This window comes from Myodes glareolus, chromosome 21, assembly GCF_982192425.1.
Source record: "Myodes glareolus chromosome 21, mMyoGla1.1, whole genome shotgun sequence".
Lineage (NCBI taxonomy): Eukaryota > Metazoa > Chordata > Mammalia > Rodentia > Cricetidae > Myodes > Myodes glareolus.
In genome coordinates this window covers 7,610,450-7,628,441 of record NC_142046.1, presented here as the reverse complement: position 1 = coordinate 7,628,441, position 17,992 = coordinate 7,610,450, and the positions used below count along the sequence as shown (strand labels likewise).

The 17,992-nt window shown below is 49.0% G+C and overlaps 1 protein-coding gene across 2 annotated transcripts in view; it reads right to left on the bottom strand.

The window, feature by feature from the left end:
- Positions 1–845: 845 nt before the first annotated feature.
- Positions 846–17,992, bottom strand: part of Olfml2a (olfactomedin like 2A) — a 29,861-nt gene continuing 12,714 nt past the window's right edge. For both annotated transcript variants that reach the window (XM_048429157.3, XM_048429158.3), the window contains exons 3-8: positions 17,105–17,212; positions 15,550–15,759; positions 12,993–13,254; positions 9,840–10,052; positions 6,876–7,061; positions 846–4,507 (exon numbers count right to left, since the gene is read on the bottom strand). In XM_048429157.3, the coding sequence (XP_048285114.1) occupies positions 3,903–4,507; positions 6,876–7,061; positions 9,840–10,052; positions 12,993–13,254; positions 15,550–15,759; positions 17,105–17,212 (1,584 nt within the window). In that variant the 3' untranslated portion in view covers positions 846–3,902. The remainder of the gene's footprint in view (positions 4,508–6,875; positions 7,062–9,839; positions 10,053–12,992; positions 13,255–15,549; positions 15,760–17,104; positions 17,213–17,992) is intronic.

The following is a 17,992-nucleotide window of genomic DNA, read 5'->3' as shown; positions in this document are numbered from 1 at the left end:
GGTGACTCTTCCACAGTTCCTGCCTCCAGGATCTTTCTTGAGTCCTGCCCTGACTTCCCTCGCTGATAAACTGCTACCTGGACGTAAGAGAAAATATACCCCTTTCCTTTCCAAGTTGCTTTGATGGTGTTTTGATCCCACCGACACAGACTAACTAGGACAAATATACTGTCAGACATGATCGCTTACACCTGCATCCACTCAAGGGACAAAGGAAGGAGAACCAAGAATTAAGACCATCTTTGGAGTCATACCAAGTTTGAGGCCAGCCTAAGTCAAAAAAAGTTATTAAATATATATGATATGATAAGGATACAGACCAGAAATGTTTGTTTGCTTTCTTGCTTCCTTCTTGTGTGATGCTGGAATAACAACCAGGCCCTCTTTGCTGTAAGGAGCAGTATGCCACGGAGCTACGCCCCAGTTGTAGATCACAGTACTAAAGACTTTTTCCTTGCTTTTTTTTTTTTTTTCTCTTTTTCTAAGACAGGTTTCTTTCTTTCTTTTTCTTGTTTTTCAAGACTGGGTTTCTTTGTAGCTTTGGGGCCTGTCCCAGAACTAGCTCTTGTAGACCAGGCTGGCCTGAAACTCACAGAGATCTGCCTGCTTCTGCCTCCCTAGTGCTGGAATTAAAAGTGTATGCTATAACGGCCTGGCCTTACTTAAGATTTTTAAATCAAGCTTTCCGGTTTTTTGTTTAAATTGTTTTTTTTTTTTTCTAGACAGGGTTTTTCTGTGTAGCCCTGGCTGTCCTGGAACTTGCTTTGTAGACCAGGGCGGCCTCAAACTCAAATCAGCCTGTCTTTGCCTCCAAAGTACAAGAACCAAGGGCGTGCACTACCGCATTCAGCTGTATTCTTGAGTTTTATTTATGTATATGCCACAGTTGCAAAAAAATCTTGGTGCACCTTAATAAGATAGATTAAATACAGTAGAATAAAAATAAATCAGGGTAAAGGTACATACAAAAGGCTAGAATGAAGCTGGTTAAATGTTTAAAATGATCACAAACTTGTCTTTGAGCTTCCTATTGGCCCAAACCAAAGGGGGAAAAAAAACCATGACTACTTACAACTATTAGTTAGGGGCTTTGGTTTAAAGAGACCTAGTTTGGATCTCACTTCTACATGCTAGATGCCTGGCCCTGAGGACACTGCTCAACTTCTCAGAACTGTGGCTCATAACCCATGAGAGAAATCTTGGGAGTTCCAGGGTGGATTGGTGAGACCATAGGTCGAGGGGACTCCCAATACTGGGGGTGCTGGGAAGGCTCCTGAAGTCCGTTGTCCTCACTAAGTCTTGGTCCCAGTTGTCTCAGGAATACCCCTGCCCAGGCTTAGGGAAGAGCAGCATGGAAGAGGCAGGCTCCCCATTCCCTGTACCTGACACACAGTGCCCTGCATCGCACCACAAAGGTTCTCTGATGCAGTAGGGAGAATAGTTCCCTACAGGACCCCACAGCTGTTCCTGCCTTTCGTGCTGCCCCAAGGTGGAGGTTGTCCCCCCCTCCCATCCCCCAGAGTGGGATTCAAAGACTGAGGGGCTGGAGTGGCTCAGTGATCCAGCACTTGCCTAGCACCCCCAACACCCTTCAAGGCCTGGCAATCTCTGGAGAGGAATTAGTGATGGAAGCCAAAGTTCCTCTACCTCTAGAGTTGTTCAGACACTAGATGGTTTGCCCTTGTAAAAAGGTCAGTGGGCAGTTCTATACAGCCCAGGCCTTGCCTCCTAGGAAGTACCCACTGCCCAACATAATACACCAAGGTATGTGTCTGTGCATGTGGTGTGTGTGTGAAGGTGTGACTTTGTGTGTGTGGTAGTGGGAGCCGCATTTCCTTTAGAGCTCACAAACTGGCAGACTCAAAACTCCTTCCCTGCTTTTCATCACCAACAGGACAAAATCCAGTCAGAATCTGTGTCAGAATTTTCTTGGCTCTGTTAGTTTATACCATTTTGTTCTAGACTTGGCTAGGCACCCAAAGCTCTGTATAAGCTGGCTTTTTCCATGGCCATCTTGAATGGCTGCAACTAACAGCCCTTCTGGAGCTTGCTGCAACATAGCGTGAAGATGGCAAAAAGCATGCTCTGAGGAGCCCTGAACCCCTCGCTCTGCCAGACTACACTGCTGTGTGATCATAGGCAAATTCCTCCATGTCCTTGTCTTCACATGCCTGTGGGCTCTGTCTGTTGAGGACACCGATGATTCTCAGATAACGGTAACAGGTTACCTTCCATCGCCAGCCTATGTGACAAGTGACTCACCTGGCATCCAGTGTGACTCTATAAATGAGGAAATGAACTGTGTTAACCACACAGCACACAAAGGACTGAAAACAGAAGGGACCTAAAGAATGACTGGTCACTATGGCAGCCCCTTGTCCCGCCCCTGGAAACTATGCCATGTGTGTTTACTCTTCAAACCAATGTGTCCCAGTGTCCCTTTCCTCAGACTGCTGCAGCTGCCTCAGCACCTCACACATGGCTGGGCTATGACATCACAAACCCACACCCAGGGCCAAGGGAAAGGTCAGGGTGTACACAGGCTTTGGGGGGAGGGTGGGAACTGGGGGTTCCAAGTTCTCTGAAGAGGCTGGAAGGGGAGCCTGTGGTGGTCAGCTGGGTGTGGCTACCACTATGAGTCAGACCTGGCTGGGCTGGGCGTCACTCTCCCTCCCTTATTTCAGGGTGAGTTATTCCTTAAGCAAAACATCACCCAGCAATGTCTGCAAGAAATGAAGTCTACAGACAACCTAAATCTGCCTACCAGCTGGTACCCACTGCAGATATCTTAGGAGTGGGCACAGGGCACAAGGAAGGGCCCAGGGTCTGGGTAGGGGTCGTTGGTAGACACCTTCAAAGGTGCTGAGGATCTGTAGGAGAGTACAGGGCTGTCCCAAAGGAGATCAGCCATATCCTGCCCTGAATGATTTCACCCCATACCCTAGAACTGTTGGGAACTATATTTTCTTTGGTAAAACAAGGAGATGGGCAAAAAAGTTTCTCTACATCTTTAAAAAGAATGTCCAAAGCAGTCACAGGTGGCTTAAAAGGTCATGTTCTCAGGTCTGCCTGTGTCAGGGCAGCTGCCAATCCCCTTGTAGGATAGCTTATACAACTATAAGTCCAGAACCCCATGAACTATCTCAAAGAAAATCCTAGTGCTGAGGCTCCAGGCTATTTTTCCCTGCTTCTACCTCCTGGCAATCCCTGAGTGTGAGCAGACTAACTTTGAAGGCCCATAAAGAACCCCAGGCCCAAACCTTTGGGAAGAGATAGGGAAGGAGCCAAGGCCTCTTGGGTGGCCAAGGCTAAGCAAGACTTCTGGTACAGGAGCTGAGATGGGGGGAGCTCAGACCAGCACCCTACCCTGCCACAGCTGAGTTGCCTATTCTTTCTCAGCTGCTGAGAACGTGCAAGGAGCAGGAAGACAAGAAGTAGCTATGGAGGGAGGCAGTGCTTGACAGGTCAAGAGGCTCTGGGCTCAAGGTCGCTAGCATCAGCCAGAAGTGGGGCCTGGAGCTGCAGAGCCCAGCACAGAGGACACAGAGACCTCAGTGGGAAGGGTCCTGGAGATGGGAAGAGCTAGACGAGGTCATCTCATCTATAAAATGTGGCTATCGTGAGAACACAGCCCTACTGTGACTGAGATGTTGCTCCGTGGGGCTTCAGTCACCTCCTCTGTTCAGAGGGCTTAAGGACCTCTGCCTGCAGGGGAAGCAGTGGAAAGGGTCAATAGGGTAAATGTAGGAAAAGCCCTCAGCACAACATTCTGCAGGGGAAGCAGGTGTCACCTGCTAACACCTGCCTGGGACACCCCCAGCTGATACTGACAGCAGTTGCAGGAGTTGCTAGGGACAGCCCCCACTCCTCTGCTGCCCTCCACTGTGAACATAGGTGCCCATTCAGATCACAAAGTGGAGGGTGTAGGTGAGCTGGTGGCCATTGTCCCAGGCGTACAGCACCCTCTCCTTGGGGTTGTAGTCAACTTGAGTGGTATAGGAATACTCATTGAGGAAGGGCAACTGTGGGTGAGCATCAGTGCCTGTGTGGGTGTCGAAGGCGTAGGCCACCTGGCCTTCGTGCTGGTTGTAAGTATCCACAGCGTACAGGATACCACACACCAGGAAGCAGTTCCCATAGGAGTTCCTCCTCAGCCGTGTCTTCCACGTGGTCTCTTGGTGCACAGAGAGGTCTCGGGGGTCTAGGCGGCTCAACACGATCACCTCATGCTGGGTTTCATCTCGCTCATCCACAGCTGGGTAGATGACCCAGAGACCACTCTCGTCTACAGCAAAATCAATGTCTGAGTGGCCACGCCACTTCCAGGGTGTGTGGTCCTCGTAGACCACGTCAGGCAGCATTGCCCAGGAAGCCACAAAGCGCTGGCGCAGGTCATATTTGATGATGTTCTTGGTGAATGCACGGTTGTAGTAGAAGGCACCCTGGTAGACCACATGGCCTGTGCCTATCCAGTTGTAAGGTAGCTTGTACATGTTACTCCACCGCCCTGCATACGGAAAGGAGAGGGGTCATACCAGAGTACCCTGGGCAGTCCTAGCCCATATGCGCTGTGTAGTTTGACACAATCTAGAGGAACTGCCCAGACTGGCCTGTGGCCACATCTGGGAAAATTGTCTTGCTTGATGATGGATGTGGGAGGGCCCAGGCCACTGTGGGTGGTATCATGCCTAGGTAAGTGGCCAAGGGTGAATAAGAAAGACAGGGTTTCTCTGTAGCTTTGGGACCTATTCTGGAACTAGCTCTTGTAGACCAGGCTGGCCTCGAACTCACAGAGATCCACCTGCCTCTGCCTCCCGAGTGGTGGGATTAAAGGAGTGCGCCACCAACGCAGGGCCTCCCACCCCTTTTTTAAAGATTTATTTACTTATTATATATACAGTGTTCTGCCTGCATGTATGCCTGCAGGCCAGAAGAGGACACCAGATCTCATTACAGATGGTTGTGAGCCACCATGTGGTTGCTGGGAATTGAACTCAGGCCTCTAGAAGAGCAGCTTGTGCTTTTAATCTCTGAGCCATCTCTCTAGCCCACCAACCCTGTGTTCTATCTCAGAGTCTTTGTATATGATGTTCCTTGAGTCAGGTTTGCTATTCCCCATTCAGCCTGTCTCTCGGTGTCCTTAGCCAGCGTGACTTCCTTAGTGAAGGGCCTCCCCTACCCTGTCTTAGCACTTGCCACATCCACCAGCCTGTGGGCTGCTCCAGACACCACAGATCAAGTCAATTTTGAGCTTAGAAAGGATGTTAGCTGTTAGGTGCATGCTGGCTCCTGTTACCTGGCAGGATGCATCATGCAGTACCCAGGCCAGGCCAGGGTCCTGTGGCTGCTATGTCATTACATAGATTGTATGCAGGTGCAAGAGGTCCCTTTAAGAGATGAGCTCTGCCCATTCCTGCTCTCCTGAAGAGGCAGGCTGGCCCTTCCTCTTGCTCTCCTCCTCCCACTCCCTTTATCTCAGTAAAACTCCCACACTCCCACATAGGGGCTGGCAAGATGGCTCAGTGGTTAAGAGCACTGACTGCCTGATCTTCCAAAGAAGCTGGGTTCAATTCCCGGCACCCACACGCAGTTCACAACTTTCTGCAACTACAGTTCCAGGGGATTGGACATCTTCATATAGACATACATGCAAGCAGAACACCAAAGCATGTAAAATAAGAATAAATAAATCATTTAAAATGTTTAAAAACAACACAAACAAATAAACAAAAACTCCCACGTAAGCTCTACTTGCATGGCGTGTCTGTACCTCACCCATCTTGGGCTCTCACCTGCCACGCAGCCCCTTGGCCCACCAAGGTTCCTCTCCCGCCATTTTACAACATTAGCTATTTCAGGACATTTTCTAGGATTCCATGGTTCTCAGGATATGTCCTTACTCCTTCATGGGATTGGGTGGGTGCACCCCACTGCATGACACCACGCTGTTTCTGTGAGGAACACTTTCCCTTCTTTCTCCTGTTTTCCTGATCCTCCAAGAACTCAGTAAGCCCCCGAAGCCCCTGGGGAGGCTTTCCTATGTCTCCACTCTCTTCCCACAGATACTGAATTAAACTGCTCTAAGCTGTACCAAGATTGCTCCCTTATGCCTTTGCTTCCCCTAGAATATGGATTTCTGGAAGGTGAGACAGTCTTAATGACTTTTCCCCTGTCCTGCCCCAGATCTGATAATCAAAAATTGTCCTCCTTATGCTAAAATCCCTGCTGTGGGCCTTGCCCAAGTCGCAAGTCTTCTAAGGCCTGAGCCTTGCTTTCTTGGAGGGCAGGCAACAATCTCATGGGCTTAGGAAGATTCATAAAACATGAGTGGACACTGAACTAGATAGTTTTTGTTTGTTTGTTTGTGACAGGGTCTCACTATGTAGCTCTAGCTCTCCTGGAACTCACTACTTAGACCAGGCTGGTCTCTAAATTACAGAGATTCAGGTTGGCCTCTGCCTCTTGAGTGCTGAGATCAGGTGCCTGACTTCCTTTGATGATGATGATACGGAAGGGTGAGCCATATGAACCCTTTCCTCCCAACTTGCATGAAGCAATAGAAAGCCCAACTGAGACAGACAGACAGACACAGGCAAGTGCAGGGAACACTCAGCAAGTGGAAGCTTGATCGCAGATCACACCTGTGATATCATGACGCAGGGCCACACTCCCTCCTTCGCCCTGTATTCAGTTCCCAGCAGTGGGCGACAGGCTTCTTTAGGCCCCCAGACACCCTTCCTTAGGGCAGGAGGCTACCTGGAGGATAGGCTGGGCACTGGAAACCATAGGCACAGGAAGGCTGAGTCTGATGAGACTCCCCCTGTCACAGGCCAACCACACTCTTCTCCCTCCCCTTTCTACCCAGTTTCCCTGACCTTGTTTGAAATTTTCCAGGTTCCGAAATTCCACCAGGCTGTTTCCATAGTAGTAGTTGGTGACATAGATCCTGTCATCTAGAGCCGCAGGGTCCTTCATCCAAGCCCCTTCATGGCGCCCATAACTGTGGTGCTTCACAGGGGGGTCCACAGCTCGGAGGGTGCCCTCACAGCTGTCCTCCTTACCTGTGAGGAGCAAAGGACACAGCATTTGATACACACAGCCACTAGTTTCAAGCCAGAGCACTGGGTTTAGGAAGTTGATCCAAGTTCATCTTTTGTTTTTTCTCAAGACAGGGTTTCTCTGTGTAGGCCTGGCTATACTGAAACTGGCTCTGTAGACCAGGCTGGCCCCAAACTCAGAGATCCACCTGCCTCAGCCTCTGGAATGCTGGGATTAAAAGCATGTACTACCATGCCTGGCTTATTCCAGTTTACTTTAACTCTCTCAAAGGTTTTGTTGGTGACCTTTGGCCTATGAGCAAAACAATGCCTGATCACTGGAAAAAGCAGGAACATCCAGAAAGGGGAACGGAGAAGATGCATACCATTCAAAACTCCAGCATCCATTGTACATGAAACTAAAACACAAAAAAAGAGGTTCATCTCAGAGAAGCAGAGACTAGAACGGCTTGGGAGATGCCAATCAAAACTTCAGAAGTACCAATTGGCAGAAGATGAGTTCAGGGTGTCTCCCAATACTTGAAAATTGAGGCTGGTTGTTGGGGGAAATGCCTGCAACCCTCGAATTGTGAAGGCTGAGGTAGGAAGACAGCCATTGCTGAAAATTTGAGGCCAGCCTGGGCTATATAGTGCCAGGTCAGTCAGCTACATGGCAAGACCCTGTCTCAAAAAGGAAGGAAAGAAGTGGGGTGGTGGTGGCATATGTGATTAATCCCAACACTTGGGAAACAGAGGCAGGTGGATCTCTGAGTTCAAGGTCAGCCTCGTCTGCAGAGTGAGTTCCAGGACAGCCAAGACACAGGGAAATCCTATCTCCAAAAACAAAATAAAAAAAAACCCCAACAAAACAAAACAAAACAACCCCCCCCCAAAAAAAAAGAAAGAAAGGAAGAGGAAAGAAAGGAGGAGGGAGGACAGTCCTAAAATGAATTCTAGTATACAAAGCAACTTCTGAATATATGTGCTTCCTTCCCTATCTTCCTTCCTTATGAAGTCACGCAGACTTTTAAAAAACTGATCCTTCCGAATACCTGGCTTTCTGTACCCTGTTTTCTCCTGCCGCTGACCAATTTCTCACATCACTAAATAGTCTTTTAACTATGGGACGTCTGGGTCCTGCCACCACCAGACAGCTGTATCCTTTAATTTACCCCATCCCCAGTTTCAGCTCTGTAGGTTATTTCCAGTTTCCTGGCACCAGGAACTGTGTTGAGAGGAAGCCATACTAGTTGCAGCTGCTGTCCACGTTGCTTGTGGGTCCTTCTGGAAAAGCAGGCATGAAAGAGCTGACACTGGGCCAGAGTGAGGAAGGGTCTGAAGGCTTGCAGTCACAGGCGGTCACAGTCCTTCAGAATGACTGATCCGTGTGTTACTGCAGACAATGTCTACTGTGTGACACAAACTATAGCTATCAATGTGGACATACAAAGAGCCAGGCATGGTAGCACACGCTTTCAATTGCAGCACTCAGGAGGCAGAGGCAGGCAAATCTCTGAGTTCAAGGCCAGCCTGGTCTACAGAATGAGTTTCAGGACAGCCAGGGCTACCCTTTCTCAAAAAAACAAAGCAAAACAACAAAACAAAAAAAAAAAACCCACCCAAAAACCAAAACAAATGAGCAAACAAACTCAGAAACCAAAAAAGAAACAAACAACAAAATAAACAAAGAAAAAAACAGCCAAAGAGTACTGGGGGCGTAGCTCAGAGGTGGGATGCAGCTCAGAGGTGGCAGCTGGGCCATAGGCTCAGTCCTGACACCTTGGAACCCAAACAAAACAGACTGGAAAAGGACCTAAGAAATCTATCAGTGGCTGGATTTAGTGGTAGGTATCCAGTTCACGTTTTAAAGAGAATTTAGTGCAACTATACCTGTTTAACAGTCACATTAAATGTTGGCATTTTCTGCAAAGGCTCCTGGGATAACTAAGCTAGGCTACGAGGGGACAAACTCCTATCCCATAGTCTTTCTTTTTCCACATAATTCTTTTGAAAGCACAAAGCTGAAGCTAAGAGAGCTTGCTGTACAGTCCTGAGGATTTGTGTTTGGAGCCCAGCACAGTTCTAGCAAGTGGGCCCCCCCCGACACCTGTTGTTCTGTTGGAAGCTCTGCCTCAGGTTCCCTCCTCCCTCTCCAAACCCTGCTCCGACCCCCAGCTGCTCAAGACCCCGCCTACAGGGTATTTAGGCTCTGGTCCATAGAACTGCCATCTGATTGATTTTTCCTCTTTCCCAGAGATCACCTGGGAATACTTTGCTCAGATAACCCTGTTCTTTACCTTTAATTTGGGTTGATTTGGCTTACTGTTTTGGTGGAGAAACCCAATACTGGGGATTCAAAAATGCTTATCACAGATGGCAGTTTGCTGGAATTTTCTGACTTTCAGGCTAGCCAAGAAAACACAAGCCGTAGGTTTAGGGAGAAACCTTGCCTCTAAAAAAGGAATAGTCAGAAAGTGATTGAAAGGGTCTCTCTCTCTCTTCATACACACACACACACATACTCCTTTTAAGAAAAAGAAATTTTGAAGTATGCCAGGTGTGGGGGCACATGTCTATAATGCCAACACCGAGGAGGCTAAGGCAGGAGGGTGTGAGCTCAAGGACAGCCTGAGCTACAGTGAGACCCTGCCTCAAAATAACTAAACAACTAAACAACAACAAACCAAACAAAAAAAATCAACAATTTGATAAAACTGAACATTCTTGGATCAAGAGGCAAACAAGACACTGGATTTAGTCATAAGCTGACCGAGTTTTCTGACTCTTAGGAGACTTACTCACCATGGCTTGGGACTTCTGGATGCAAAGATGGCTCAGTGTGCCAGGGAGTGGTGGCAGGACTTGGGGTGGAAGTAGAGATGTGAGGGGCCAAGCTGGGTCCTTCTGAAGTTTTCAGCATGATTCCATTATGTTTGGCAGAGTTTGGTTCTAGAAGCTTGGCCTCCATCTTGAGTGGTACTTTCTCCAGCCAGGAAGTGCTCTTGAGGGTGTTATCTGTGGAGAGAAGATGACTTAGTATTCATGCCCCAGAAGTACGGACGCACAGCTTTGCCACAGACCTCCTCAGGGTCTTTCTTCTCTGACCATGGAGGAGTTGAAAGGCCTCAAGTAGGAGATGGGTAGACTTCCTAGTCAACAGGATAGGACTTTCCGACGAGCACTCTGGCCTGGGGCCCAGCTTTGCTGCTCCTTTCCTGGGTGAGTTTTTAAAGAGTAAGCCCTTACTTCTTTGGGATTGCACCTCTGTAAAATGAGTGTCATAACCACAGTGCTGATTAGAAGAATATGCTTATAAGACGTTTGTACTGATTCTGCAAACAGGTGGTGGCAAATACAAGGTTCTTTTTTTTCAAGTGTTAAGTACGTTGTTCCAACTCTGTCATGCCTTAAACTTAGTTCCACAGGCAAAACTCCTTGTTTAGGATTGTAGACTTTCTCTCAGTCACCTTCCTGGGAACCTTGATAGCCTTGAACCTCCTTCCCTAGTGTCTGTTACCTCAAACAAGGAAGGGACGGATGCAGCTAGTGTCTTGTCAATTCTAGACCACAGATCTCTGCCCCTCGCTCATTTCCGATACTCACTTCTCTAGCTGCGTTTATACCTTCCAGGTCCCAAGTGCCAGTACAGGCTCAGCTGAGTGGGTTCCTCTTTGCCTGCAGTTGGGCAAGCCACTCTGTCCCCACACCAGAGACCCAGGGTGAGGAAAGCCTCTTTGCTCAGGGAATCCACAGGGAACACGGCCTTGGCAGTCTGTCAGGTCAGGAGGCTTATTCCCATGAGCATTCTTGGCAGAGTCAGATGCCCAAAGCTGTGCCTGGGCAGTGGTCCAGCCAGGGGTCAGAAGCCCTGTATTGTGCCAGGCTGAGTTGGCAGGATTCAAGGACAACAGCTGGTATCAGGGACTAGGGGAGGAGGTTATACCCTGAAGGGCTTAGAAATGAAGGGACCTTTTCTTTTACAGGGTCTCTCTCTCTCTCTCTCTCTCTCTCTCTCAAATGTATGGGGGTATGGGGTGCACTTGTGTGTGGAAGCCTTCCCAGTGCTGGGATCACAAATGTGTGCTACTGGCCTGGAGAGAAGGCTCAGTGGTTAAAAGCACTGACTGCACTGGGCAAAACGCCTTTAATCCTAGCACTTGGGAGGTAGAGGCAGGAGGATCTCTGGGAGTTCAAGGCCAGCCTGGTCTACAGAGTGAGTTTCCAGGACAGCTAGGGCTGTTACATGGAGAAATCCTATGTGGGGGTGGGGGAGGAGAACCTGACCACTCTTCCAGAGGACCCAGGTTCAATTCCCAGAATCCACATGGAGTTCACAACTGTCTATAACTTCAGTTCCAGGGGTTCTGGCACCCTCACACAGACATGCATGCAGGCAAAACACCAATGCACACACATAAATAAATAAATCTCTAAAAAATAAAAAAAAAGTTATTTTAAAGGCGTGTGTGTGGGGGAACTGGAGAGATGGCTCAGCAGTTAAGAGCACTTGTTCTTCAGAGAACTCAGGTTCAATTCCCAGCACCTACATGGAAGCTCACAGTTGTATGTAACTCCAGTTCCAGGCGATCTGATGCCCTCACACAGATAGACATACACGCAAGCAAAACACACAAAATAAAAATAGCACATAAAATAAAAATAAATAAACAACACTCAAACCAAACAAAATAAAATAATAAAAACAAACAGGTCTGGGCTACCATAACCAGTATTTTTTTAAAATGTGGCTTTTGGGTATCAAACGTGGGTCCTCATGCTTTTGAGGCCAGCACTTTACTGACTGAGCACTTTTTAGTTCCTGTGGTAGGAATTTCACCTTATCAATAAGATCTCAGGTGTGCTAGATAAGCATCTACTCTCCCTGCCACTGAGCCACAGCCTCAGTCCACTGCTACTTCATATATTAAGACAGGGTCTCAGTAAGTTGCCTAGCTTACTCTTGAAATCACTCTGAGTACCAGGGATACCTTGAACTTAAAACAATATTGTAGGGGCTGGAGAGAAGGCTCAGAGCTTAAGAGCCTAAGGACCAGGGTTCAATTCCCAGCACCCACATGGTAGTTCACAACTGTCTGTAACTCCAGTTCCAGGGGATCTCACACCTGCACACAGACATACATCTAGGCAAAGCCCAGCGTACATTAAGTAAATCTTTAAAACAACAACAAACAATATCCTAGCCTTGGCACTCATTAGCTGCAACTTGCAGGCCAGCGCTACCAAGCCTGGAGTAGCCTTTTTGGTTGTTTTTAAGTCAGCCTCTTACTGTATAGTTCAGGCTGCCCTTGAACTCCTGCCTCAAGCTCTTGAGTGCCTGGGATTTCACTTCTGAACCCGACAGGAGGGAATTCTTGAAGAATATTGGACTCTAACTGCTTGACATCCCTGCCTTTGGAAGAACCCAGTTATTTCTTGTGTAGCCCTTGGCTGTGACCCAGGTGGAGACACCAGGGACCAGGCTGGCAGGAAAAGGGCAGGGTCTATGGACTCTTCTTCAGGAAAATAACACAGGAGAGAACTGGAGAGGCTGGTCCAGAAGTGGGAGGGCTCCCTAGCGGCCCACTTCACTCTCCAAAAGCCCCACGTTCTCCCATGTCCACTGTCACAGGTGCGGCTCCTCCCATAGAACTGCAAGCTCCTCGTCCACCTCACTCTGTGACCTTGTACATAGCTGACCGGCAGCAAATCTTTGAACCAAAGTCCAGACCAGGGGAGGACAGCTGTGCAATACCGAGAGAGGCCTCTTGTGCTGCCTCCATTACTTCCTCCTCATCAGCAGCCCTACCAGGGTCTTCTACCCAGTGTGGGATTGAGCAAAGGACCCTAAAAAAGCAAACAATGGTGCTGTGATCTGTGACTTTGTGGCTGCCGAGAAGGCAGGTGGATCTCTGGAGGTAGCCATCGCTCAAATAAGCCCCACTCCCTCCCACTCACCAGCCGTGGCCTTTGGTTCTTCTTGTTTGGCCTCCTGCCTGCCCGCCTTGTAGTAGGTGAAGCCTCGGATCATAGCCTGCTGCTGGGCCAGGGCACGTGGCCTGGCTGTGGGGTGGGGTAATCTGCCCTTGATGCTCTCCTTCCTCAGCTTCTCCACCTTCAGCTGCTTCTCCTTGGGAGGCTTTGCAAGGCCCTTGTCTGAGAAGCTCTTTTGTATGCTGCCATATTTGTTGAGGTCTTTGTCTTGCCCTCCAGCTGTGTCCTGGGAAGAGCAGAAGTCTCAGACTCATGGACTGGGAGTCACAGCCCAATGTGTGGGAGCTGGAGGTGGTCACAGGGTATGTGAAGTTCCACAGTGGATATATCCAATAATTTGCTTGCCTCTGTTTCTCCCCTCAGCTTTCTAGTTCCTCTGCAGGCTTGAGACCCAATCCAGAGGCTTAGACACTCATTCCCAACTCCTGTCCACTTGTTCTCTTGGCTTGACTGACAGGTTGGCTCCAGAGGAGGCCTCCTACCTTTGTCTCTCATTCATTGGTCTTAGCTTATGGGGAAAGGGAGGTTCTTTACAGAGGAAGGTTCTTTACAGAGTACCCAGAATGCTCCCCATGCTAGCCTTGAAATCACAGCATCCTGAGAAGCCCCTCAGTCCCATGTTGGTCTGGCTAGCCCTAGGGAATGCCATATCTAACATTTTGTGAGCTTTGTTATTTCACTTTCTACTCAAATGCTCTGAGGCCAGCTTGGCACAAGAACACAGGGCCTGGGACGCCACCCTTGTGAGACAGGCAGATAAGGTTTGTGCAGCATCTGACGGCTTCTGAGCAGCGGCCAACGTGGGACTCGCTTGCACTTGCAGGGCTGGCATCTCCCTGGCAGCCAGCTCCAGGCCACGGTGTAGACTTCCTCATGCTTTCTTGTGTCTAGGCAGGCCCACCTACAGTTATCGACAGCGCTACTCTCACATTGTCAGCACAGGAGGTACAAGTTGAGGAGGAAGGGCTGGGGCTGGGCAGTCACGAAGGCCCGCTGCAGCCCGGCTCAGCCACCCCCTCTCCCTGTGACCTCTCTCCCTGTTTCTTCCTGTGCCAAGTAGGCAGGGGGTCAATTCTCTGTGCAGGCTGTGGGATGAACTAACACTGTATGTGAGGGAATCAGGCTCAGAGGACTCCTAAAAATATCACCAAAAAATGAGGCTACTGGGTTGGGTCCTGCCCATGGATGACTGATCTGAGGGGCACCAAAAGGGCACGACTTGTTGCACTCCTGGCCAAATGACATACTCTGAGTATCACCTGAGGAAAGAACACTGACTTCCTGACTATATGGGAAGTAGGAGGTCAATTTTTCTACCTGCAGGGGTGCGCTGGCTATTTTTATTTTATTTATTTATTTATTTATTTTTGCCAGCTCGACACAAGCTAGGGTGATCTGTGAAGAGAGAACCTCATTTGGAAAATGCCTCCACCAAATTGGTTTGCAGGCAAGTCTGTGGGCATTTTCCTGATTAACAATGGATTGGATGGGCCCAGCCAACTGTGCGTGGAGTTAACCCTATGCAAATGGTCCTGGGTTATATAAGAGAGCAGGCTGAGGAGGCCAGTAAGCAGGTTTAGCTTGTCTGAAGGATCAGAGACACAACGTAGACAGCCACCTTATGTCTTTACCCATGCTCAGACCAAAAGCGCAATCTGTCCTCAGACAGCACCCTCATGTTGACTGCTTCAGACCGCACTGAGCTCCTGTCTCCTCCCACCTTATACTCCTCTCTCTGCCCAGCCATATTACTTCCCACCTCCATCTCCCTGGTGCTGGGATTACAGGTATGGGCTACCACTGCCTGGCTCTGTTTCTCTTTGAAAGTGGATCAATCTTGTGTAGCCTAGGGTGACCTTGAACTCACAGAAACTTGTCTACTTCTGTCACTAGAGTCCCGGAATTAAAGTGTGTGCCACTACTCCCTGGCCTCTGGTGATCTTCAGGTAAGCTTTATTTGTTAAAACACAAAGTATTACCACACCTCTGTTTCAGGTCCTGCCTTGAATTCCCACCCTGACTTTTCTCAGTGATGGTGTATGACCCGACACTTCCCCATATTGCTTTTGGTCACGGTCTTTATCACAGCAGTACTGTGAAGGCAAACTAGAACAAGGGGATTTTAAGTTTGTGCAAAGACATGCTACTTGCTATGGGTAAGATACTAGTCTTCAGAGGCCCCTGTAGTACCGCTCACTTACCCTGCACCCACCCAGGGTCCCAGCCACAGCAGGAGAGGCTAGAAGCAGTCCTGCAGGAATGCTGGCTTGGTTCTCTAAGATCAGAGGGAGGCTCTCACAACCTCATTTCCAGTACTTTGGCAACTGGGGATAAGAATAAACACCCAGTTTAGGGGCCAGCCATGCCCTGGATTGAATCTGCAAGGGTGCCCCAGCTTACCTGTACTAGCCACAAAGTAAAGACAGACACTCCCCAGTTCCTGCCCTGCACACCATGGACTCTCCAAACATTCCTCAAGCCCAGCCACCTTCTACCCCTGTGGCCAGAGCAAAGGTCTCACCTGAGCTTTGCTGTCAGAGCTTGAGGCTGAGGCTGTGGAAGGGACGGCAGCCGCATCCCTCTGCAGCAGCTGGAGGCCCAGGCTGGACAGGTCCTTCTTAATGCTCAGCATGATGGCTGACTGGTTCTCGTAGCTCTTCAGCTGCTCGCTGAGGTGGCGTATGCTGTCTTTCACCACCTCGTTCTCCTGGCTCAGGTTGGCCTTAATGCTCTGTGGGGCAGGATTCATGGTCATTCCTGGCCCTGCTTCTTCTGAGCTGCCACCCTAGCAGGGCACGCCAACTTGGCCATGAAGACTCAAGGGGCATAGATATAAGTGGTTTTGGAGAAGAGGGTGGAAGAAAGCATGTCCCGTAAGACCTGTAGTTAATCAATTTTATTCTCATGACCAAATGAATGAAAAATAGGTAATATATGCTTATATTAATAAAAGAAAAAGGCCAGGTATAGTGGCCTTGAATCCCAGTACTAGGGAGGCAGAGGCAGGCGGATCTCTCTGAGTCTGAGGCTAACCTGGTCTGCAGCGGCAGGCGGATCTCTGTGAGTCTGAGGCCAGCCTGATCTGCAGAGCATTGTGAGAGCACATATAGGTAATACTGTGCCAAGAAAAACTCTCATGTCAGCTTCCCCAGCTGGCCTGATCCAACAGGTCTCAGATAATCTAAGAACTGTGACACGCAGCTTTGGGTTTAGTCAGATGTAAGTCTTCCCTCCTGTGGCACAGGATGCCCAGTTACCACCTCCCTTTGGAAAGGAAGCTGGGAAAGGAAGTCCCCACGCCTGCTCCTGGCAGCTGTGTGTCACTAGATCCCTGGTGCTCAGCAGAGGCCGGATGCAGGAAATGGGTGGAGGGTGGAGGCCAGGCAATGCCAAGAGAGACAAGCCTTGAACCTACAGCCTGGACCTCCAGGCGTGTCCAACTGTTCTTGTACTCAGAGGATAGTCTTCCAGAATACACAGTCTGTATTCTAGTGCCTTTGCTGGGATTGTTAAATCAACTGGGGCTTGGTCAGGTCCTTGTACCAACCCAGAGGGCTGTTAACAGGTCTGTTAGGTTGTACCAACCCAGAGGCACAACTGATATGACAATCCTCTGGGAGCGGTACTCTGATGTTGGGTCCACCGGGAGTGTGGACCCTGATGTTGGCAGCACCCCCTTAACACTCCTTTCACACTACCAAAGAGAACCTCAGTTTCTTTATCCAGGCTTTTAGCTTCCTTGAGTTCTTTTTTTTAAATTTATTTATTTATTCATTCATTCAGTATCCTGCCTGTAGGCCAGAAGAGGGCACCAGATCTCATTATAGGTGGTTGTGAGCTACCATGTGGTTGCTGGGAATTGAACTCAGGACCTCTGGAAGAGCAGTCAGTAACAGTCAGTGCTCTTAACCGCTGAGCCATCTCTCCAGTCCGCTTCCTTGGGTTCTTGCAACCCCCAGACCTCCATCCCAACGGCAGGACCCTGCAGCTCACACCCTCTTCCCAGTTCCCTGATGGAGTTTCCTTCCTATGGCCACAAGGATGAAACAGCCCTGGGCCCCTGGCCCTGCCCTTACCTCCTCCAGCGTGTTCATCTGGGAGGCCACCTTGTGGATGTAGGCGTGTACTTTCATCAGATCCATGCTGTACAGGGCACCCTCCAGGAGATCCACCATAGACTGCAGCTGGAGGTGGGGGTGGGATAGGGAGACGGATGGTTAAGTCCACTGCAGGAAAGAAGCCCAGAATCCCAGGGTCTCACAGAGGCTTGGGCTCCAGCCTGCTCATAATCACAGGACAAGGAGCAGATAAGATTTTATTGATGCATTTTACAAATATGCATATTTGTGTTTTCTTTTTTGAAGTGCTAGGGATGTATCTGAAGGTTTTCTACATACTAGGCAAATACTACACCATTGGGTCACATCTCCAGGAAGTGGGGGTTATATGTAGGTGGTGATATATTATATATCTCCAGTTTCCCTGTGATGGGACCATTCAAGTTCTTTTCTGATAAAATGCTATCACCCACAATCACCCTTTTGTATGATGGAACGGGGAGCTCTTCCTCTGACCCACACTACGTGCCCAGCAATCATCCTCTCCATGCAAGCCTATCTTTTGAGCGACAAAGTGGCTAGACTCCAGAGCTACAGTGTCTCCAGAGGCAGCCCTGTGGCATGATGACAGCTGTGGGCTCCTCGGAGTCAGGCTGCAGCTGTCCCTTGGCCACATTTGTACTTGGGAGGTCTCCCCTCATGGCCCTGCTTTATGTACTTTGCTACTGTGTCTCTGGAGACACTTTTATAACTTGCTTTTTGGTCATGAATCACTGGACAACAGGTGTGCTTGCTTTAATTGATCAACCCACCCAAACAAGGACCTTTTTACTTTTTCTTTTTTAGATTTTTTTTATTTTTATGTGTATGGGTGTTTTGCCTGTATGTCTATCTGTCTGTATATCA